Here is a 24,705-nt window from a genome sequence, read left to right on the forward strand (position 1 = left end):
GGCGCCACCTTCCAGTTCTAGATTTTCGTCCAGTCATCTGAGATCAGCACAGGACTGTCTCTTCCTAACACAGGTCCAAACACTAACCCGGGAGCCAGATGAAGCGGGGTGAGGACCTCCACCACTCAGAAGCCTGCTGGGAGCGAGCCTGCAGAAGGCAGGCGCACGATGAGTTCCTGCCCTCCCGCGACATCATCTCTCAGGATGGAGAGACCATGGAGGAGAAGCTGTGTCTGCATGGAATTCAGACCACAGGCTGACGACCTCGTGAGGAGGAAGAGATCCCTCTATCATGGAGCCCACAGCAACAAAGAAGGGGGTCCTGGGCACGGATTGAGGTGGAGCCTTCACTTTAGGAACAGAGATTTCAAACGCCTCAGGAGAAACAATGTCGCTGTGACACGGCTGGAAAGGTTAAACGTGACTGCAACGCTGGACAAACAGAAAGTTCTAAAACTGAAATTGTCTTTTCTCAATCACAGCAAGGAGGGGGCACAGCCCCACTCCTGGCTTTTCCTGTGAAGTCACCGCAGGAAGTTTTCCTGTCCCCTCCCACCTGCTTCAGCCTCCTGGGGACATAACTGACTGATAGGTGAAGTTGGGAGGGGCCCTGAGGATTCTCAGCCTGCAGAAAGCTGTGTGCTGTGCTTCTATCTGCCGGCGCAGGATGGGGCCTGAGGGCGAGGGCTGCACTCGCCCGGCTATGCCAGCGCCTAGGCGGAAGCCCGGCCAGCTCTGGGGATGAACACTGGGCTCCCTCATACTTCAGCCATGTTTTCCTAGAGCTTAAGCCCTAGTAAAGCTGACATTAGCTCTCCATCTGGCCCATTTGCCTATCCTGTTCTGAATTTGGGTAGGGAACAGGGATATCATAAGTCATACCAATTAAGAAACAATGGGCGTCCAGAGTAAGGAAATCTAGACAGAAAGTAAGTCAGTTGTTGTCAGGGTTGGGGGAAGGGAGGAATGGGGGGGGTACTATGGACTGAATTGTGTCCCCCCCAAAATTCATAGGTCAAAGCACTAACCCCAACGTGACTCTCTTTGGGATGGGGCCTGTACAGAGGTAATTAAGGTTAAACGAGGTCTTAAGATCAGGGCCCTGATCTGATAGGATTAGTGCTCTTATAAGAAGAGTCCCCTGAGAGCTTGCTGTCTTTCTCCCTGAGCGTGCACGAAGAAGAGATCCCGTGAGCACACAGGGAGAAGGCAGCCGCCTACCAGCCAAGAGAGGAGTCCTCAGAATCAAACCTACTTTGCCGGCACCCTGATCTTGGACTTCCCAGCCTCTAGTACTGTGAGAAATACATTTCTGTGTTTCAGCCACCCGGTCGATGGCATTTTGTTACAGCAGCCCGAGCAAACTAGCACAGGGAGTGACTGCCAAAGGGTACAGGTTTTCTTTTGGGAGTAATGAAAATGTTCTAAAATTGACTGTGGTGATGGATGCACAACTCTATGAATATGACAAAAGGCATTGAATTGTACACTTTAAATGGGTGAAATGTACAGTATGTGAATTATATCAATAAAGCTGGTTTTTAAAAAAGCAGTGATAACATTTTATACAGAGATTTTTTCTAGAATTTACAAGTAGTGAAACAAAGTTAAAGTCAACACAGGGCAGATTCTTCCGGTAAAATGTAAAATGAGAGGAGTAGGCACATAAGTTAGGAGGTTTGGGGCTTCAAGTAACAATGACTTAATGAGGATGTTTTACCTCCCATGTTAAGAAGTCCAGCTATGGGGCCCTTCCAGGGTTGCTTCATTCAGAGTCTCAACACCGTCATCAGGAACCGAAGTCCTCCCCTGCTGCAGTCTCCAGCGTGTTGGTTCACCTTCTTATGCTGATTCCACTTATGATCACAAAGGGCTACCAAAGTTCCAAGCATCAGCCATGTGCAAGGTACAAAAGTGGATGTTTCTTTTCTAAAATATCTGTTTTTAAGAGCAAGGAAAGCCTTTCCCACGAGGCCTCCCAGGAGACTGAATCTCACATAGCATTGGCCAGAACTGTGTCACATGGCCACTCCCAAACCAATCACTGGCAAGGGGGATGAGATCACATGATTAGTTAGACCAATGAGGATTTATCTTTGAGCCCAGGGAGGCCTTTCCCCTGAGCACATGGGCTCCTTAAGCAAGAAAGAGTGAGAAATGGATTCAGATATGCAACCAGTGGTGTCTGCTGGTGAGCTGAATGATCTCTACGGGTCCTTGCATCTCGAATACCCAGTTGCTGCGTGAAAAACCAACATGAAACCCTGGTTAAGCAGTGCTCCTTATTTCTAATATAAACATGTCATAGGATTTGCCTCTTTGTTCTTTTACACCAGCTCTGATCTTCCACCAAGAATCTCAGAAGTCATCTGGATTCATTCAAGAGCCCAGCCCAAGACAGGTATTTAGTGCCATATTAAATGTACCCAAAGTCACTACTTAGGATAACCTAGGATGTGCTGTGGTAACAAATTAATCCTGAACTATTAATAGCTTAACATAACAAAAATTTAGCTCTTCTTCACATTACACATCCAACGTGGGTCGGCAGAAGGCTCTGCATCACTCAGGAACCCAGGCTGACAGAGGCTCCACCATCTCGTGATGCTACTATATCAACACAGCTTCAGGGTTTGATGTGACTTGGAGTATTAACATTTGCTCATAAGTGCCTCTGATTGGAAATGACATTTGTTCCTTCTGCTCACAGCCCAGTGGCCAAAACTAGTCATATGGTCCCAACATAATTGCTAGAGATCCAGGAAGTCTTCCCACATGCTCAGAAAGTAGAGAAAAATCAAACATGATGAGCACATCTAGTCTCTACCATAGACACTTTCCTCCTTAAATCAACAGAATATGGGCCTTTAGCTGAGCATTTCTAGGTTCTGGTTCTACATTGCCATCTGCCATCATTCAGTTATCAATGAATAACTTTGCATTTATATCTGATGATTTAATGAAATTTTTTTAAAAAGCAAAAACAAAAAAAGTACTCCCTCGGTTTTATTTGCTTGTTCTTTTTTGAGTCATGAATGTACCATGTGAATAGAGCAGATGACCAAAAAAGTGAGCAACAAACTGTGAAGGTTAGGTATCCATGAACAGAGTCTAGGACTATAATCAAACAATTGTATATTAAATAAATATAAGATGACATATTCAATTACAAATATAATCATTATTTTGCTCCATGGTAATAAGCCGTAAAGGGTGAGAAGTCCATATAGGATATTATACTTCATATTCATTCTAGGCTAACGGTGTTCTGACACCAACTCTCTGACACCGCTGGGTGTCCTGCAACACAATTCTGACACTAACTACCTGGAGTTAGCATCACACTCCACAGGCTTAAGGACTCAGCCTTCCACCACAAGAGTCCCCTCACTTCAGATGCCAGCCACAAGTAGGGTCCCCAGGCCACCTGCACTGCTGATCAACCGGCTATACATTTGGGGGCTCCCACAACCCCCCTCAGGTTCAGTAATTTGCTAGAATGACTCACAGAGCTCACTTAAAACTTTACTTGTGAGTACAGTTTATTATAAAGGATACAACTCAGGAACAGCCAGCTGAAGAGATGCACAGGGGGAGGTCTAGGACAGCAGGGGGACAGAGAGCTTCCATGTCCTCTTGTTGGGAGAGAGGGAGAATCTCCCTCTGCCCTTTTCCTTAAGGTTCTTATGGCTGCCAAATAATTAACAAGACAGGTTAGCAGGAGAAAATAATACCAAGTTTAATAACATGTATACATGGGAGAAACTCAGAAATGAGCAACTTGTCCCTCTGTCTAAGCTGCTTGCTTAAGTATTGTAGCTAAAGGCGAGGAAGGTGTTGGGGGTGGGTGGTGGTCTGGGACTTCAGAGGGCAAGAAGACAATTCTTTTTAGGGTCATCTATAGATAATGTGGTCAGGGAGAGATAGAGTTTTTTGATAAAAAGGGCTTGGTGCCCCTCCCATTGTAACATCTATTTTTCTTTATCATTACAGCCATCATGATAGAAGATCTGTTCCAGGAAGGAGCCACCATGTCAAATTCTTTAGGCAGTTAGTGGGGGAGGTCAAATGTCCCTCAGAGGAAACAATCAAGGTAAAGAGACATATTTCAGGGTGGCCAAATCTTGATCTCCCACACTCTCCTCATGGAATCTGAGCACACCACCCTGCCAGCACATCAACGTCTTCACTAACCAGAAAGCTCCACTGAATCTCAGCATCCAGAGTTTTTACTGGGGTTTCATTACGTAGCCGTGATTGGTTAAATCATTGACCACAAGACTGAACTCAATCTCCAGCCCCACTCCTCTCCCTGAAGGTCAGGCTGGACCAAAGTTCCAATCCTCTAATCGTATGGTTGGTCTTCCAGGTAACCAGCCCCCAACCTGAAGCTATCTAGGTACCCATATGTCACCTCATCAGCATAACAAAGACACTGCTGCTGCTCAGGAAATTCCAAGGGTTTCTGAAGCTCTGTGTCAGAAACTGGGGAAAAAAACAGATATATTCTTTATTATACCACACAAACAAACCACATTTCAGTTTTTCTTTTCATGCTCCGTTAAGTCTACAGTGTTTCTAATCAGTGATGATAATGACCATTTTCCTAATAGGATCATAGACTCAAACTTATATTATTGGGAAGGATCTTAGAGATTTCCCTTTTTTACAGATAAGGAAACTAAAACTCACAGAAGTGACATTACTTGCCTAAAGCCACAGCTGGTTGGTGAAAGAATTGGGATTAAATCCTGAGTCTTCTGTTTGGCCTGTGTACTTTATAGTGAACCATAATGTTTCTTAATGCCATTTGGCTAACACACATTTTTGGAGAGGCTCAACTCTTCCAACCTAGAGTTCCCTACAAACCCACTCCCAGAGCCTAAAGCTAAGCTTCTCTTGGTCACATTTGGTACCAGCCCTCTGTCCTCCAGCCCGAACTGGCCTGCAAACCATTAATGGCACAATCCCCCCACTTATGCACAGGATGAAGATGAGACCCAGACTCAGCTTCAGGAATGATAGAAAGCTGGATTCACAGTGGGTTCTTAGAGCCGAGGAATCATGACAGAAGGAGATGACCCTCTGTGCTCAGGCAGGCAGGCTCCAGGTCCTCACTACATCTGAGAAGAGCTCTCTGCTTCCTGATGCTCCAGCAAAGTCAGCCCCAAACTTCTAACCTGGTCCTTTTACAGGAGCAGAGAGACGACTGAGAGAAGAAACAGCAGTCCCCCCTCCATCCCCAGATACCACAGAATGATCAAAGCAGGCTTAGAGCCAGCCTAAGCAAGGGTGTATGATTACTATGATCAAAATCCACCTCCCCTTGGGAAAAAAAATCCCTCTACCATCATCTGCATTCTGAGACTTTCAGTTCCTTTAAGGTAAACAAATCCTTTCATTTTCTTTTTTTTTTTTTTGTCAGAAAGATTAGCCCTGAGCCGACATCCGACGCCAATCCTCCTCTTTTTGCTGAGGAAGATTGGCCCTGGGCTAACATCTGTGCCCATCTTCCTCTATTTTATATGGGACACCACCACAGCATGGCTTGACAAGTGGTGCATCCGTGCGCGCCCAGGATCCAAAGCTGCAAACCCCGGGCCACCAAAGCGGAGCACGGGAACTTAACTGCTATACAACCTGGCCGGCCCTTTTTCATTTTCGGATGAGAGATACATTTCAAAATTTCAAAACCCAGCAGACAGAATGCATTTATGCAAACTCTCACTAGAGTGTGACTGACAGCTTTCTGATTATGAGTTTTGTTTTACATTTCATTTTAAAGAAAGAGAGCATTAACAAACACAAGGGCACTAAGTACATTAAGTGTATCCCAAAATTGTGCCCTGAGCTCATCTCAGCAACACTGAACGTGTTTGTATTTCATTTCTAATCCCTTCTCTCTGCTTATGATGGTGATGTTAATGAGAATGAAGTAGGCTATGAGAGGAGAGGCAGGAAGTGTATATCAACTGTAAATTGACTACTAATGTCTTGAATTGCCTAATAATCAAGAATCATTGCCCAATTTCCTAATAATCAAGAATAACCAAGAATCCTCATGAATCATTGCCTTCTTCCCTAGAAGCCAATAAATAAAGATATGAGGGGCCAGCCTCGTGGCGTAGTGGTTCAGTTGAGCACACTCCACTTTGGTGGCTTGGGTTCGTGGGTTCTGATCCCAGGCCTGGAGTATACCACTCGTCAGCCATGCTGTGGCGGCAACCCACATATAAAGTGGAGGAAGACTGGCACAGATGTTAGCTCAGGGCTAATCTTCCTTAAGCAAAAAAAAGAGAAAGACTGGCAACAGATGTTAGCTCAGGGCTAATCTTCCTCAGCAAAAAAAAATAAAGACAAACCAGCATAAACATAAAAGAAAGATATGAGCTTCTAACATGAGAGTAAAATTCAATATTAAAATAATTTAAAAATTAACTCATGTAAATTTATGTCTTTTAAAAGCACAAACACACCATGTTTATTCATCTAGGTCTTTCATCAAGAGAAATCTTTTCTACACATTATACATCCCTTCCCTTCTAAGGAATAAATGAAATAATTTTTTTTGTAGACAATTCTTTCCTCCTCTTCCCCCAACCCTAATTAAACAATTGTCTCAAAGATCAGAATTTTTTAAGACTCCAGAAGAAGGATGAAATGGATTAAAACCTGATTTCTTTAAGCCAACGGATCGAGGCAGTAGTTCTCCAACGCTAGTCTGTGAACTGGGAGCAGCCTGCTTCATCAGAATCACCTGCGGGGCATTGTGACAATGACATTCTGGGGGCTTATTATCTGAATGAGTAAATGTACTGTGCTCCTGTTTGGGGCACTCAGTTTGATCTGTAATATATCAAAATTATTATTAAACAACAATTGCTCTTCAAGTTATGTATAGTTCATTTAATCAAAACTGACTTTTTTTTTACCTCTCTGCATTTTTTCTCAAAATAATAAACTCATGTAACACTTGGCCATTATTAAATGGAAAGACTATAAAAAGAAACATTTACTAAGTATCTGTAATATGGCTAAACTCTGCACCAAAAGCAAAATTCATAACTTTTGACCATGTTAGTCTTTAATTCCCAAAAGAATGCCTTGTTTCATTGCCAAATAAATATTAAAGAATTTCAGTACATCAAAAAGAGTGACTATTTTAAAATGCTAATACTTGGAGTGGAAATAAAAGAGCAAAGACAAGTGCAATTTATCTCCCTTTTTATGTGCTAACATTCTCTAATGTGAACAAATAGCTCCTTATAGTTATTCAATAAAACCACTAGGCTACGAGTCATAAGAATAGAGCGGCTACATAATTTGCAGGGCAATGAGCAAAATGAAAATGCGGGGCCCCTTGTTCAAAAAGCAGGAAAACAGAGCAAGCCCTGATGACCTAGCGGTTGGGGTTCAGCGTGCTCTGCTTCAGCAGCCTGGGTTCCGTTCTGGGCATGGAACCACACTACTCATCTGTCAGTAGCCATACTGTGGCAGCGACTTCCATAGAAGAACTAGAAGGACTTATAACTAGAATATACAACTACGTACTGGGGCTTTGGGGAAAAAAAATAAATAAAGAGGAAGATTGGCAACAGATGTTAGCTCAGGGCTAATCTTTCCGAGCTAAAAAAAAAAAAGCAGGAAAACAAGAAAGATTTTTCCTTTCTTCCACGATCCCTCTCTTGACCTGTGGTGGTGTTTTTCTTTGTTTTTAATGTCACGCTCACTTAGGCATGAGGATAGTCACAGGTCAAGTGCTGACCCCCACAGGAACACCCCGGGTGAATACACCCATGCTCCCACCAAGCAGAGACGGGGAGTGAGGGGCTGACAACCATCCTAGGGAGGCAGGAAGTGGAGGGAGGCAGACCACACCTGAACCCCAGCGCATGCTCCATTGTCCCATCAGACTACACTTATGGGACACAGATTCAAAGATAAAATCATTAAGAATTTCAAGACGGCAATGGCAGAACATTGAATCCCAAGCACAGGTTCCCCTTCTGAGCATGGGGCTCCGTGTGATGTCCATGAGGCTGGCCTGCAAGAGCGCGCGGGTTATAGGAATATGCTACATGGTACCAGGACATCCAGAAAGTTGTCAGAAAAAAAGCTGCAGGATGCTGTTACTTATTTTAAAATACACATACGATCTATCATTCTCAAAAGAGAACAAATCCCAGCCTTTTTGGTCAGGGTGGGCAGATCTTTTCTGTAAAGGGGCAGATAGTGAACATTTTAGGCGATACGGTCTCAGGCACAATGCCTCACTCTGCTGTTGGAGCTCCAGCGCAGCCACAGAAGATATGCAAACGAATGGGCATGATTGTGCTCCAAGAAACATTTTTATGGATGCTAAAGTTTGAATTTTATACGATTTTCATGTGTCATGAAATATTATTATTTCGATTTTTTTTCCCAGCCATTTAAAAATGTAAAAACCATTCTTAGCTCAAGGGCTGAGCAAAAACAGGTGGCCAGCTGGATTTGGCCTGTGGACAGTAGCTTGCTGACCTCTGCTTTAGAACTTAGTAGACTCAGGATGGAAAATTAAAGAAGCCCATAATACCCCCTCAAATCTATAACTGTGTCATTTCATTAGTGTGATCAAGAGAAGCAATATTTATAAGAATTCAGAAAAAGGAGTGGGAACAAGAATTAGGAAGCTTGGATTCTAGACCCGGTTCTGTTACATACCAGCTGGATGCTATGGACTGAATTATGTCCCCCGCAATGATTCGTATGTTGAAGGCCCAGCCTCCAGTGTGACTGTATTTGGAGATAGTGTCTATAAGGAGGTAATTAAGGTGAAATGAGGCCATAAGGGTGGGGCCCTGATCCGATAGGATTGGTGTCCCCATAAGAAGAGACAACAGAGCTCTCTCTGTCTGCCATGAGGATTCAATGCAAAGGCAGCCGTCTGCAAGTCAGGAAGAGAGCTCTCATCAGAAACCAAATCAGCCAGCACCATGACCTTGGACTTCCCAGACTCTAGAACTGTGAGAAAACACTTTTCTGTTGTTTAAGTTACCCAGTCCGTGTGTTGGCAGCTAGACAGACTATTACGCTGGGCAGCCTCAGTTTCCTCACCTGTAAAATGAGGGGAGAAAAATGATCAGATAAACTCCAAAGGCTTTTCTGGCTCGTAAACATTCAAGGATGTGAGAGAGTATTTAATATAGTCTTTAAAATACATATACATTTTTAAAGCCCTCCTTTCACTCATCCTTTCCAAGGAAAATCCCTGAGGGTTAAGCATGGTGCAAGGTCCTGTGTTCCCACCTGCAACATATAAACTAGAGGGCTCTTCCTGTTTCTTACAAAGTTTTCCCTCCCTAAATTTCATTCATTTCTATGACTAGTATACATGGTATGTGAAGGGGGGAGGGGTATGTGAACGAAAGTTTTAGTAGACTGTGCTTTTAAAACGTGGAGTTTAGGGCCGGCCTGGTGGTGAAGTGGTTAAGTTCACATGCTCCTCTTCGGCGGCCTGGGGTTCACAGGTTTGGATCCCGGGCCTGGACCTATGCACTGCTTATCAAGCTGTGCTGTGGCAGGTGTCCCACATATAAAATAGAGGAAGATGGGCACAGCTGTGAGCTCGGAGCCAATCTTCCTCAGCAAAAAGAGGAGACTTGGCAACAGATGTTAGCTCAGGGCCATTATTTCTCACCAAAAAAAAAAAAAAAAAGTGGTGTTTATCTAAAAAATTGGGTTCAGCCCCTTCAGAATCATTGAGTTTTAATTAAACAACATCAACGAAAACACACAAGCTGTGTGACTGACGATTACAATAGGATCCTGTTTCTCTTTTTCTCTTCTATTGGCAAATCTCTAACACAGATCAAGTAAAATAATCATAATCTTCCTACACCCTACTATCCTCTTTAATTAACCACTCTGGTTCTCTATCTATAATTTCTAAATCCAGTTAGTATATAAGTTTAACTGACATGAGAATTATTTGGGAAATTTGTTTAAAATACAGATTTCTGGTTCCTATCCCAGACCTAGTATCTTCAGCGATGGAGCCCCCAGATCTATATTTTTGATTAGTCCTCTCTGTGATCTTGATGCAGCCAGCCCAGTACAGGTTCCTGGGCCAACATTTGGGAAGCAGCACCAAATTACACAGGCCCAGTCTTCAGGGACCAGGACCCTAAGACTATACTGGCTCTTCTGTACATTGACACCCTGGGTAACAGCCACGTAATGACCAAAGGTCGTTCATTAAGTGCTTACTAACGACCCACTGTAGGATGAGAGCTATGCTGGCCAGCCCACCTCTAGCCCCTTGTAGGGAATTCCGGTTCTACCCAGAGATCTAGAACAAGATGAGACATAGGAGGAAAGATTGTGGCTCTGCACCTGGATTTTTTCACCAATTAAATAGAGATACTAATATATAGATGTGCACCACACTCCTGCATGCCTCCCCCATGGATGGGCCTGCCCCGTGCAGGTGATGATGCATTTTGGAGGGAAGCACGGTGGCCCTCCCCTGAGGAGGCAGCTGCTGAAGATCAAGGACAATGGGTGTGCAGTGGGATAGGTCACAGAGGGCAGTGGAGGATGAGCTTGGCCAGGCAGTGGCGTCGAGGTCCCAGAGGGAGATGAGCAGCTCCCACAGCCCCTCTGCTGGGGCTGTGGTGTTTCACCCCCTTTGGGGAGATCAAGGCCAGGGGCAGCATTGTGTTGAAAAGAAATAGCCCTGAGCAGTGGATGGATGTTGCTGCAGCCCACAGCCACGGTGACCACGCAGTGGGCATGCTCAGTACCTCCCTGGGGGCCTGCAGCAATAGTCATGCAGGAGAGACTGATACATTCACATACACACTGGTGTTTGACTTTGCCCAGATCAACAAAAGAGAAGTGACTGATGCGCACAGTGACTGATGGTGGCCATGGCCATTGCATGACCAGCCCCATCACCCACTAGCAACGTCATGCTGCTGGTCCTACCAGCCACAGGCCGTGAGCTGGGCCATCGGTGCAGGAGTAGGGAGGCGTCCTACAAAGACTTGGTGCTAACCAGGTTCCTTTCTTTGATGTTCCTCAAGATCTCTGTCCACAATCATAAGAAACAGCAGCTACACCTGAAGTTTGTCACTGGCTGCACATTTTTCCTGCAATAGTGTCTCCCTTCAGACACCAGGGGAGACCTCATTGCCTATTGGGAAAAGGTCATGTATCAGCTAAGACCCCCAGGAAGTGTAGCAGTGCCCACGCCAGCACAGCTGGGGACACAATAGGCATGCCTGTGTTGAGGCAGAGAGCAAGCCAAGCCCAGCAGGAAAGCCCTGCTGACCCGGGAGGGTGGGACTGGGTTTAAAGCTGATCCTGCAAAGCCCCCAGTGCCCTCTGAGGCCCAACAGTAAAACATACTGCATTTGAAGGGGCTCAGGGCCTGGAGTCACCATTGGGGGATTTGTCACATTGGGGAGGATCTTAGGGCTTCTCCTGAGTGTACCACAAAGCTGAATTCCCAGCTACTCTAATCTTATTCCCAACATTGTAGCCCCCTCTGCAACACCCTGGTGGGCCATGCTTTTCTTGAATACTTACTGCCCCAACTCAGACAGTCCCAGCTATTGTTGGACATTTTTAACTACGAGGAAGTCCTTCCTTTGTTTGAGCTGTAATCTGTCTCCTCATGACTGCCATGCACTGAACTGTGTACAGTATAGCGTGTGTATGTATGTGCACCACCAAAATGTGTGGCCATCAAAACGTAAAATATGCTTGTGTGTATGCCTTGACCAGCAGTCTCACTTCTACGACTCTGTACTACAGAAAGATGAGCACAGTGTGCAAAATAGAAGCATCCAAGGATTTTCAGAGGGAATTGCAATCGTGCTCTCCTGCTGTGCTGCAGAACGGAGGGCTCCTGAGGTGGGTGCTGGAGAGGAGATCCCTGCGGTAAACAGGACAATGAACTTGACAACCTCAAACAGTCTTCCCTTACATGCTCTGGATTTGCAGATGCTTCTGGCCTCACTTTCTGTCTTCTCTACCTCATTTCTTTCTCCTCCGCTGGGGACAAACCAACAGCTCCACGGAGAGGGAATGAAGGGAAGGTCATTTCACATGCTCCCTGAAGTGTCTGAGGCCACTTCTTCTGGCTGTGCTGGGGGAGGGGCGAGGGGAAGGGAATCCACGTGCCCCCCACACAGACCTGGGAATGCCCCGTCTGTCCGCCCCAGGCTCACTCCTTCCGCAGTCACCCAGTTTGCAGTTGGGGCCAAAGGGGCCACAATATGAGCAGCAGCAGGGGCGGCGGTAGCAGAGGCGACAACAGGCAGCAGCTGTGAGGGCAGCAGCCCCGAGTCTGCAGCCCGGGACGGGCAAACGCAGCAAAGAGAGACAGGACCCGCCCCAGGCCCGAGAAGAGGCGGGGCGGGGGAGCAGCGGCCAGCGGGTCCTCGTGGTGTCCTAACGAGGTCGTGGTGGGTGCTGCCGCGTGGCCGTGGGCTGGACACCAGGCCCTCCAAAGGGGGCAGCGCGGATGCGGCGACTGCAGGAGCAGAGACACCAGCAGGTCTGTGGTGAGACAGCTAAAGGTCCAGAAGCGGGAGCCTCCTCGCCCTTGCAGAGGGAAGGCGACGGGAGCCATTGCGATGGCAGCCAGAGAGTCTGCTGGCTGGTGCTGACACCCAGGAGGGAAGAAGCGGGAGAAGGAAAGAAGTTCCCATCACCACAGAGCAGGGGCTGACACGTCAACCAAACCATCCTCCAGCTGGCCCCACGAGAGACGACAAAACCGCCAGCCCCAAAACGGTGTGGACATTCCCCAGTCAGGGGCGCTGACACAGCCAGCCCAGGCTCCGCCGGTGACACGGAGCAGCGGGGCCGGCTCTTCCTTGAGGAACGTCAAAGCCAGCCCTCTGCAACAGGGTTGTGGGCCCACCACGGGCTTGAGCGGAGGGCGTCTGTCTGAGGCTCCGGGGGAGCAGCAGGGCCATCGTGGAGACAGCAGAGGGCGGCCAGGGGCCGAGGTCCCTGCTGCTGCTGTGACATCCAGGACCAGGGAGGCGGAGCCAGAGAAGGAAGCCTCGCAGTGGGCCCAGGGCCGTGTTCCCAGAGCCCCCGCCTCTCTCCTCACTGCAGGCTCAGCAGAGGGACCCAGATAAAGGAATCTCAGAACGTCGTGCATCCTCTGTTGGACTCCACGTCCCCTAGCCTAGCAGTGACCGCACAGTGCATTCCCTGATGTCACTGTGCTGCAGCCCGAGTCCCCAGTCTCCAGAGAGCCCCCTCATACCTTCGCTCTGAGAGCCAGTGTGAGGGCACCCCCTTCCCTGCACAGTCCTGGCTTTGAGCCCCCAGGCTGCCGGCTGGGAAACACCCCATCTCCTCCCTCTCCTCTCCCTCATCTCTCTCCTCTCCCGCAGGGCCCTGAGCGCAGACATTCAGTCCAGGCTGTAGACCAAGCAAGGACAGGATTCTGTCCCCTCGGGACGTTCAGGGAGGGAGGAGGGACACATCCAATTCATTGGGAAACAGAGTGGGAAAGTCTATCTTGTCGACTTAGTGGTTCCAGAGGCCTGAGCTCTGGAGAAATGCTGACACGTGCTCCAGGAGACACGCGGGGAATGTTCGTAGGAAAGTAGTTCGTAGCAGCAAACACCGGGAGCCCCAGACGCCCCTAAACAGGGGGACAGAGCAAGTGTGGATGCGCACAGAGAGTACAGTCCCAGAGTGAAGAACAGGGGGCAGGGCTGCACCTCACATACCGCTGAGTGGAAAAGCAAGTCACAGAAGAATAATTCAAAGACAAGACCAAAAATGTATGTTGAGGGCACGTCTGGAATAACAGTAGAGAAATGAGGGCATGAAAAACGCAGAAGTCAGGAGCGTGGGTGTCCGTGGGGTTGGGGGAAGGGAAATGTAACCAGGGAGGCTTCAACAGAGCTGATATATGACAAAAACTTGTTCAAGTCTGAAAGACCCCTTCGAATAAGATTAAAAATTCCAGGTGACAAGATAACAAGATAATATATACTGTGCAGTGCTATTGAGGAGTAGAAATAATGCACATAAAGAGCATGGCACAAATTTATGATGCTAATATTATTATTGTTATCATTACTAATATAATGGTTCCTTTTCTCAAAGGACTTACAATCTAAAAAAATATATAGACATAAAAATATCCACTAAGTGTTTAATGAGATGATAGAGGTGGTGTTTTAAGGTTTCAGTGAAAAGTGAGAGCTGGAGTAACCAGGGAAGCCATCAGGTGGGATGTAAAGAATGAGCATGATTTAGTTAAAAGGAAAGACAGGAAATTTAATTTAAGTCAGGGGGAAATGAATATAATGTATTTGTGAAAAAATCATGTGAGACCATGGTCTCAGATCATGGTATGTGAGACCAGACTGCTTACAGCAGAAAACTAAAAAGAAATGACATTTAAAAGATACTTTTCAAATTGACAACATAAAATGAAGTTCATTTGGAAGATGGATTTACCATATTATTTTTCCCTCACAAATACGTTGTACCAGAAACACACAGGACGGGCAAACAGCCAGGTGACCACGTAGCCCATTCAAGGTTTCTAGATAGGGGGACCAAGTGGGGAGGGAACATACTGGGTTTGCAACCTGCATCCCCACCGACAAGCTGGTGACCTTGGGCAAGTCATTCGAGTCCTCTGGGTTCCTTTTCTTCAGCTGTGAAACTGGGGCCAGCGGTGCCTGCCTCCTGGGATGGTTGCAAAGGTCAAATGCAGCATACATCGTACATCAGCTACTGCTCAGCTGCCGACAGAAGAAACCACTCTGGCTCCTCTAAGTAGAAGAGTTCCCAGGGAATCTAACCTAAGAAGTCTATACAAAAGTGCCTCATTAATTGAAAGCACTCAATACCAGGAAGCTAGCATATTTCAAGTCCAAGAGGCATCAATCACAAGATGCATGCTATAGACTGAATGTTTGTGTCCCCCCAAAATTCACATGTTGAAACCTAATTCCCAGTGTGACGGTATTGGGAGGTGGGGACTTGGAGAGGTGATTAGGTCACAAGGGTGGAGCCCTTATGAATGGGATTATAGAAAGGGGCCCCAGAGAGCTCCTGAGCCCCTTCCACCAGGTGAGGGCACAGGGAGAAGACAGCTGTCTGTCTGTGAACCAGGAAGAGGATCCTTACCAGAGACTGAACCTGCCAGCACCTTGATCTTGAACTTGCCAGCCTCCGGAACTGTCAAAAATAAATGTTTGTTGTTTAAGCCACCTGATCTATGGTATTCTGTTATAGCAGCCTGAATGGACTAAGACAATGTATGTTATTAACTGAGGGATTAGGTGCATACAAAATCATTGAAAGGGCTGCAGGAGGGGCCCCAGGCTAGGCTTTCAAACATAACTTCCAGGACCCGGCCCCGTGGCGTAGCGGTTAAGTGCACGCGCTCTGCTGCTGGCGGCCCGGGTTCAGATCCCGGGCACACACAGAAGCACCGCTTGTCAGGCCACACTGTGGCGGCATCCCATATAAAGTGGAGGAAGATGGGCACAGATGTTAGCACAGGGCCAGTCTTCCTCAGCAAAAAGAGGAGGATTGGTGTGTATGTTAGCTCAGAGCTGATCTTTCTCACAAACAAACAAACAAACAAAAAACTTCCAGAACAACACCCCAGAACTGGCCCACCAAAAGAACTGCCACCTCTGCCACACCCAGGAGCCTGGGAATCAGGAAGTGCCAAGTGACAAAGATTCGAGTCACACAGCTTAGCAAACATCCATGATAAGGAAGACACTGCCACTGTGGCTCCAGGAACAAATGCCTTCTGCTCAAAGAACACCAGGAAATCTCCCCAAAAACCACACCCTCAAAGCACATGCCCTGCTTCCTACCTGGATGTCTGCTCACACTGCTGCAGAGAAAACAACTTCTGTTGATATCAAACCAAGTGGGCTCGCCTCCTGGTGAGTTAAATAAGACTCTATACCAGTGGAAGTTGTCTCACAAAGTACAGTGTATTTCCAGCAAATAGGAGGCCATGAGGAATCACTTCCAAAGTCATGGCCTCCCCGAACAAAGGGGAAGGAGGAACTTTTATGTGGTTGGGGAGTGAATATTCAAAATGGCGAGGTGGGTATTCGCTTGCACAGGCTCAGCTGGTGTCTTGACATGAGTACAGCCATGTTTGGCCGTTCCATTAACCTACAGCCACCAGCACACAAAGAAATACAAAGCTGCTTTCTGTGTGGTGGGAACTGGCCTTTCTCCCACAAAAATAGTTGCAATTTGTAACATTTCAAGGTCCTTTGGGTGTCACAGTCAAGGGCAGACTGGCCATCTGTGCCAGGCTGGGACGATAACCAGGGAAAACAGTGCACGTATGCCACTGCCGGGCTGGGACAATAGCCAGGAGGCTCAGTGCACGTATGCCACTGATAACCATTTGTGCATGGGAACATTGAATGCTTGCTCTGTAAACTCTGTAACTGCTTATATAAACTGCTGGAAACCGAGGCCTGGTGAGAGTCTCACCTGTGGAGGGGACGCCCTGCCCAGGACCTCTGATGATCAGATTCCCACCCAGCCGTGTCAATTGAAGGGACTCTCCCTGGCAGTGGGGTGTGGATGTTGTGAGTAACCGATCTGATGTGTTCTCTTTTCAGTCAACCTGGTGTTTCTCTTTCTGGTTGATTTGTGTCCTTTCCCTTCAGTTGATGTGGATGTTTCCCTTTCTAATCGATCTGATGTTTTTCCCTCTCATTATATGATCTATTCAAATCTGCTGCTATCTCAGTCGATGTGGATGTTTTCCCTTTCCAGTCGGGCTGATGTTTTTCCCTGTTAATATTTGACCTATTTGGATCTGTTTGCAGACTATCGCCTTTACTATCCTCTATATAATAAAATATAGCTTCAGTCCATTTGTTTGGAGTGGAAAGTTTCTTTTACACCTCCGATCGAATCCCCAAACCTCTCATAACAGCTGGGGAACATGTTTCCACATAATGACGCCTTAAGCTCTGCCTGGAGAGATCTTTGCATTAAACATAAGGCAAAAGCCATGGGCATAGCTCTTGTGGTGTGGCTTGGTCAGTTTCAGGATGGCTGATAGTTATATCTCCTTAACATACAAAAGGAAAAGAAACAACTTGGAAAAACAGTTAATTGCTTCCAAACCCACCTTTGAGTTTCTCGAGGCACCTAGTTGGTGACACTGTGACCTGCTTGCTAACAGCAGCAGCAGAGGCAGAAGCAGCAAGGCCCCCATGTCACTTCTGCCTGCCAGATCGCCCACGAGTTCATCTGATTGGCTGACCCGCCATTTCATCATGGATTTTTGCTGCAATGGAAGCCAGAAGCGTGGCTTTTGGCCTCCAACCTCTATAGTCCAGGAAAGCAAAGAAGGAGGGTAGAATGAGTGCCAATCCACCACACCCGCCCCAGGGAGCTTATGTAAGGAAGCCAGCACTGTCTGTTACCTAGTAAGTGCTCAGTACATTTCCAGCTCGAGCAAACAGCTGGAAAAATAGTGCATGTTTTCCCTCTTAGCTGAGGGAAGAATTAAATAAAAGGGGAAGGATAACATGTTTCTTTGCTCCTGTGACTTTTGTTCCCAAGCAGGACTGTCCCACTGTTACATACCCAGCAATAACAGATGCTTTTTTGAAGTAGCTGGTTTTCAAAGTAGCTGAGAAGGTGCAATTCCCAGATAAAGCAAGCAAAAGAATTCTCTCTTCTCCTAAGACAGCTGCCTTTCACAGTTCTCGTAGCAGATTCATTGCAAAATTATTTTTTTTCCTGAAAATACATTACTGCTTCTTAATGATTAATTAAACCAATAAAGCCCTAGAAATTTCAGAAATCTTCTGAAATGTTTTACTTCTTGCTTCCCGTGAACAGCTTCAAGACTCATGACATTTGTTCCTTCAAGAGTGAGGAGACAGGGATCCATCTACCCAGCACCTGCCCTGCTTACCTCCACGTTAAAGGGGGACAGCAGCCCACCCTTCTGTTACGAAGCCTCCTCTGGGATATGTGTGGGGAGCACAGGGATGAGGTGACACATCCGTGCTCTGGACCTCAAGTCACCCCTTTGCATGAATCTGGGAAAACTACTGTCTTCCCAGCCCTCGGTGTTCCCACCTCTGAAATGGGGACTCAGCCTATTTTCTCTACCACCTTCCACGGATATTAGGGCAAACCATAAACAAGGTATAGACTGTACACATTTTAAAGCAGTAGCTAGTTTGCCTTGCCCCCCCCCACTACACCACAGTAGTCTAAATCCTTGCTATCTCCTCAGCAATTTTTTGGTAAAATGGTATTCTTACTGCTTTTTTTCATTCTAATAGAAAAATTCTTACTACGGCTAGAAACCACACATTGCCCTCTTTCCTTCTTACCTAAGAACATAATATGAGAGACTAAGAGGACAGCACCCAGGCCCCAGGCACTGGCAGCGAGGCTCCATGGTAAAAAGCCGGTCTTGGTGTCAAGATTGGATCTGAACCCTCTACAATGGGCTGTGAGATCTCATAGCAGCTGCTCGATCTCTCCAAGCCTCAATTTCCTCATCTTCAAATTGGGTGACAATGATGGTAGTTCCCACAGGGTGAAGAGTGAATGAGATCACAGATTGTAGTGTTCGCTGTGGTGTGCCACCCACGTCTCCCCTTCAGCATGGAGGTGCTTCTCCTCTGCTGCCAAGAGAGATGGCTGATGACAGCTTCCATCTGAGACACTCCCCCAAATTGTCCTTGGTCAAAGGGAGTCCACACCCAAGGTTACAGCCCATCTGGGGTGTTAGATGGAGAGTGGAGCTTGCATCCAATACATGGCTGACATGGAAGTATAAAGGCCTGCTCCCCAATTGCCCCAGCTGGGTACAACTTTGAAGGATCATCCCAGTCCCAGAATCCATACTCCCTATAGGATCAGCTAAGTCCTTTGTTCTGACTGCACTGTAGTTAAATTTCTCCCTCTGACCAATTCCACGTCCTTCCCCATCCCACAGGTGCAGATCCTGCAAGCACTCCCCCAACAAACTTCCTACATCAAATCTCAGGCTCAGAAACTGTTCCCGGGGAATCTGACCTGAGACACATATGCAAAGGGCCTCAAGAACAGGAAGCACTCAATACAGGGAAGCTACCATATGTCATTGAGTCTAAGAGCCATCAATCACAAGATGCCCATTATTTTATGCACGACTAAGAAAGAAAAAATACCCAAGATGGGAAGTCTAATAGGATACACCCAAATAGAGCCGGGACACCAACCAAAGGTGTCCTATTCCCTGCAGAATAGGACAGCAAGAAAATGTGCAGGGCTCAACCACGGTTCTGGGTACAGGAAGTGGGCAAAACTGCCCTGATAATCTGCACTGAGCTCGCTTCAAGCAAAGAGTTGAATTGAAGGATCTCAGGTCAGTAGCACCCCTAGGATACTGGCAGAAGAAAGTGAAAATCCTCTCCAGAAAAACTCAACTTCTATTCTCACCAACAGTGATCATAAAACCCGCTCAGATTTCAAAGATGTGAAGATGAGAAAGAAAGGTATGTATGTTAGAATCAATGAAGTACAGCATTATTCTGTTCACAAAGACGTGAGCACACCCAGCTGTCACTCTGCAGCAGTGGTAACTCCCATCGTCCCCTGTGGAGTTCACCATAGTCAAAACTGACCATGGAAGTGACCAGGCTTCATGTGGACCCGGAAGCTGGTGGATCCAAGCAGAAATCAGAGATAAAAGCATAACCCACTCTGGGCAGAAATAACATATTCCAATAAGACTGATAGCGGCAGGGAAGAGCTCAGACTGGAAATTGGGAGAGCTGGGCTCCAGTCCATTCCCACTCCTAGTTAATTAGCTATTGGACTTTTAAACTTTTCTGAGGCTCATTTTTGTCACACCTTCCCATCAATGAGGAAAAAAAACTATCCTTCCTGCTCAAGTATTATATCAGAGGAACTAGAACTTTGAAAAGTTAAATAAATACTAATAGTTAACATTATTATTAAATATGTATTGATTGAACACTTCCTACATGTTTTAGATGCCGGAGATGCAACACTTACAAATAAAACAACATCCCTGCCCTCATGGAGCTTACATTCCGGTGGATTGTAGCATCACTATCGTAAATCGGTTCTTCCTTCTGTAGCAGGATTTGCCACGTTCCTCACGGTTATGACACCCAGAGAAGGTTCAGTTCCAAATGGACATGGCTTTGAACAACAGAGGTACACAGTGTGGAGTGTGGTAATTGCATATTTCCACACATACTATTTAAAAACATGTGTAAACCAGCTGCACACTTGGCTTCTGATAATGAACCCATTTATTTGCCTGCAAGTCATGTGGGGCAGGGGAGAATTTGGAAGGGGTGGAGGCATCCGGGTATAGGGCTCCGAGCCTGGAACTTCTCTAATGGGCCGCATCCGGCCGCCTCCATTGTCAGGGGCATTGGGTCCAGAGGCCTTTCCCAACTCCTGAGCCCCTCTCCCTGGTCCCCTTAGATCACAATCTACTTTCACTCTGGACTGAAGCAAAGCAAGGGATCGCTTTCAGATGACTGCAACAGGAAGCAGGAGGTGCGGCAGTTGGAGCAGAGGTTCCAAAGGCAGACCCTTCTGGGTTGGGATCCCTTCCCTGAGACTTGGCAACTGTGCAGTTCTGGGCAAGCTACTGGAACTCTCTAAGTCTGTTTCCTCATCTGCAGAATGGGAATGAGAATAGCTCATACCTCATAGGGTGTGGGGGGATTAAGTGGAATAATGCACGTTAGGTAAACTGTACTCCAACAGAACAAGTGCCCAATAAGTGATAGCTGTTACCGTTGCTGTTGTTGCTATGGTATTATTACCACCTCCCTCCCGTCTAGATGTGTGTCTCAGCGATGTTCCTGACACGGTCTTTGGAATGTTCTCACAGCTGGAGAGTTTCTGCCAAACTGAAGAGGATGCCATAAGTTCTGGCACTTTTCATTGCAGCTTCCTGGGAAAAGCACAATGGTTAACACTTCCACGATCCTCTGAGAGATGCCAGATGTGGAGGCTTGCCTGTCCTGCCTGCTCCCTGTGAGGGTGTCAGCCGCTGATCTGCTCATCCCTTCCTCCCTCCATCAATCCCTCAGGCACCCAGATAACACCAGTTCCGCTCAACCCCGGTTCCTTCCACAGACCAGGAAGGGGCTGGGCCCCCAGGCCCAGGTTAACCCGAGGGAGACAGGTAGGAAAGGTGAGACTGGCAAGGTGCACGGCGGCCCCTGGGAGCAGCGATTCCCGTCATCAGAGAATCCCACCACTCACTTTTCCCAGTTCAGAAGCCAATGCTCTGACATTTAGACTTGCTTCTCCATTTTGACTTTTAATGTGATTTCATCAAAAGAAGTCAGTCTGGAGCCAGAAAAACACGGCAAATTGTTCCATTCATGTTTACACATTACCCACAAACCTCTGACCTCCCAGAATTTTTTGAAAATTCCAAATCTTGATTCTTTCCTTGTCAAACACAGCCACTTTTTAAAAAAATAAACTTTATTTTTTAGAACAGTTTTAGGTCCACGGCAAAATTGAGTGAAGGTATGGGGAGTTCCCATACATCACCTGCCCCCACATGCTCAGCCACTCCCCACCCATTAACATCCTGCCTAATAATCACTTCAAATAAAATGAACTATCTAAAAGGGTGGAATCTTTCCTTATAAACCTCCTGGAATAATTTTCCTTGTGTCTACAGTCACATTCTAAACTGGCCAAAAATTATGGGAAATGTATCTTTTTTGTGTGTGTGTGAGGAAGATCAGCCCTGAGCTAACACCCATGCCAATCCTCCTCTTTTTGCTGAGGAAGATGAGCTCTGAGCTAACATCTATTGCCAATCCTCCTCCTTTTTTTCCCCAAAGCCCCGGTAGATAGTTGTATGTCATAGTTGCACATCTTTCTAGTTGCTGTATGTGGGACGCCACCTCAGCATGGCCAGAGAAGCAGAGCCTCAGTGCACGCCCAGGATCTGAACCCAGGCCACCAGCAGTGGAGCGCATGCACTTAACCGTCAAGCCACGGGGCCGGCCCCGGGAAATGTATCTTTTCTTGATAAAATTATAATTCAACAAAGCTATAATTTTGCCTCCTTGGCTCCAAATTCTACTTTTTCTCCAAAGAAATCAAATAAACTCTTTATACGTATGACAATGTTTTTTGGGAGGTGGGGTTGTTGTTTGTTGTTCAGATGAGTTGTCCACAGACACCTCCTGTAACAGGAGGAAACTCTTTCCTTTCCTCCCGCCTCTCCAGGACTCAGCGTCCATCTCAAATTCGATGCCTTTTCCTTTGCTGCCTCAGAGTTCTTTTCCTTCTGCTGCTCTGGGTTATTATCAGCACTACTAGGTTTGGTACTTCAACTCCAATAGACAGCTACTCATGACCCACAGGGATATGCCCACAAATATTCTTCACGTGGAATACCCAACTTTTCTGTATTTAGTCTCTATTTATTCACCTTTACTATCAACTTTCCAGTACTTCTCAAGTGTAGGTTTTTATTCTCCAGACGACTGCCCTAAAGTGTGTTTCTCTCAGATCCCCAGCACAGGCTGGGCACACTGTGTGTATTCCAGCTAAAACACAGTTGCTTTAAACTGCCTTCGACAGTCAGAGAAGAATCCAGAGTCCTTCCAGAGTGAAGAATCCAGGCAGAGTCCTTCCAGATTGAAAAAAGGGGGACAGGGAAGCCCCCGCTGACTTGTTAATAGGAAAGCCTCAGTTCCCTTTCCTTCCCTGAGGAAAGCTGGGCTTGCTTCCCTCATTCCCAGGGCGTGGCCGAGCATGCCCGGTCACCACCCTTGGGCGTGGGGTTACAGCTACCGACTGTGGGAGTGACACAACATGTTGAAGTGAACCACACCTGAGCTCTAATCACACGTTAGGGAGTAATTTTTTTTTTTTTCAGAAGTTTATCTTAACTCCCTGTGTAGACCAGGAGCACCTAGAGGAGAGACGCCATCATACTCTTTTTCTTTTTTCATTGCTAAGTATAATTTGAATATAATAAATTCATCAATTTTAAGTGTATGACAATAAATTTTAACAAATGTATTCAGTCCTGTAACCAACACAATAATGACACAGACCATTCCATCATCCTAAAAAGCCTCTTTATGCTACTTTGCAGTCCCCTCTCCCCACCCCCAGCCCCTAGCCACCACTGATCTGCTTTTTGTCACTATAGTTTCACCTTGTCTAGAATTGCATATAAGTGGAATCATATAGTAGATAATCTCTTATGTGTAGCTTCTTTCACTTAGCATGCTTTTCAAAGTCATCCATATTGCCGCGTGTATCAGCAGTCGCTTCCTCTTTATGGCTGGGTAGTATTCTGTTGAATGGATAGATAATTTGTCTACCAATTCACCAGTTGATGGACATTTGAGTTGTTTCCAGTTTGGAGCTACTATGAATAAAGCTGCAACGAACATTTGTGGACAAGTCTTAGTGTGGATATGTTTTATTTTTGGTAATACAGGAGCAATCTAAGAGTAGATTGCTGGATTGTATGGTAAGTGTACGTTTAACTTTAAAAGAAAAACTCTGGCAAACAGTTTCCTAAAATGACTACAATTATAGAGTCCTACCAGCCATAAATGAGAGTTCCAGTTGTTCCACGTTCTCACCAACACTTGGTATTATCAGTCTTTTAATTTCAGCCATTCTAGGGTGTCTAGTGTTCATTGTGGTTTTAATTTGCATGTCCCTTACTAATGATGTTGAGCATCTTTTCATGTGCTTATTTACCATTCGAGTATCTTCTTTTGTGAAGTGTTTACCCAAATCTTTTGTCCATTTTTGGGAGGTTATTTGCTTTAAGAGTTCTTTACGTATTCCAGATACAAGTCCTTTGTCTGCTATATACTTTGTGAATAGTTACTCCCATTCCATGGCTTGACTTTTAATTTTCTTAACAGTATCTTTTGAAGAGTAAAAGTTTAATTTGACGAAATCCAACTTAGTGATTTTCTCTTTTATGGGTTATGCCTGATGCATCCTATTTAAGAAATCTTTGCCTAACTCAAGGCCACAAAGAATTTCTGCTGTTTTCTTTTAGAAATTTTTATTTTAGCTCTTACTTGTAAGTTGATGATTCACTTCAGGTTGATGTTCGGTACATTGTGTGAAGTAAAATTCAAGGTTCATTGTATTCCATGTGGATATCCTGTTGTTCCAGAACAATTTGTTGAAAGCACTATCTTTTTCTCATGGCGTTACCTCGGTAGCTTGTCAAAAATCAACTGATCACATGTCTGTGTTTCTATTTCTGGATTTGCTCTTCTGTTCTACTCATCTACATGTCTATCCTTATGCCAATACCGTTCTGTCTTGGTTACTGAAACTTTATAATAAATCTTGAAATCAGGTAGCGTAAGTCTTCCAACTTTGTTCTTTTGTCCTCCCTAAAATGTTCTCTCTTAGGTCCACTGCATTTCCATACAAATTTTTAAATCAGCCTGTCAATTTCTAGGGGAAAAAAAAAAAAAAGCCTGCTGGCATGCTACAACATGGATGAACCTTGAGGACATTATGCTAGGTGAAATAAGCGAAACACAAAAGGACAAATATTATATGATTCCACTTACATAAGATACCTAGAGTGGTCAAATTCATAGAGACAGAAAGGGGAATGGTGGTTGCCTGGGGCTCGAGAAGTGGGAATAGGGAGTTAGTGTTTAATGGGTAGAGTTT

General features: G+C 46.0%; 1 protein-coding gene across 8 annotated transcripts in view; it reads right to left on the reverse strand.

The window, feature by feature from the left end:
* Positions 1 to 24,705, reverse strand: part of SNRNP48 (small nuclear ribonucleoprotein U11/U12 subunit 48) — a 70,824-nt gene that overhangs the window by 14,544 nt on the left and 31,575 nt on the right. Inside the window, exons 9-11 of one of the 8 annotated variants that reach the window (XR_009222140.1) lie at positions 6,673 to 6,757; positions 4,415 to 4,485; positions 1,721 to 3,690 (exon numbers count right to left, since the gene is read on the reverse strand). Coding sequence is in view for 5 of the 8 variants with exons in the window: in XM_058555307.1 (XP_058411290.1) it covers positions 12,436 to 12,649; positions 15,154 to 15,204 (265 nt within the window). In the remaining 3 variants the exon portion in view is untranslated. Of the gene's footprint in view, positions 1 to 1,720; positions 3,691 to 4,414; positions 4,486 to 6,672; positions 6,758 to 12,251; positions 12,650 to 14,818; positions 14,835 to 15,153; positions 15,205 to 16,886; positions 17,087 to 17,159; positions 17,347 to 20,797; positions 20,963 to 24,705 lie in introns of those variants that run through there. The other 7 variants (XR_009222138.1, XR_009222139.1, XM_058555307.1 and 4 more) reach the window with 7 other exon arrangements.

The sequence above is a fragment of the Diceros bicornis genome, chromosome 14 (assembly GCF_020826845.1).
Source record: "Diceros bicornis minor isolate mBicDic1 chromosome 14, mDicBic1.mat.cur, whole genome shotgun sequence".
Taxonomy (NCBI): domain Eukaryota; kingdom Metazoa; phylum Chordata; class Mammalia; order Perissodactyla; family Rhinocerotidae; genus Diceros; species Diceros bicornis.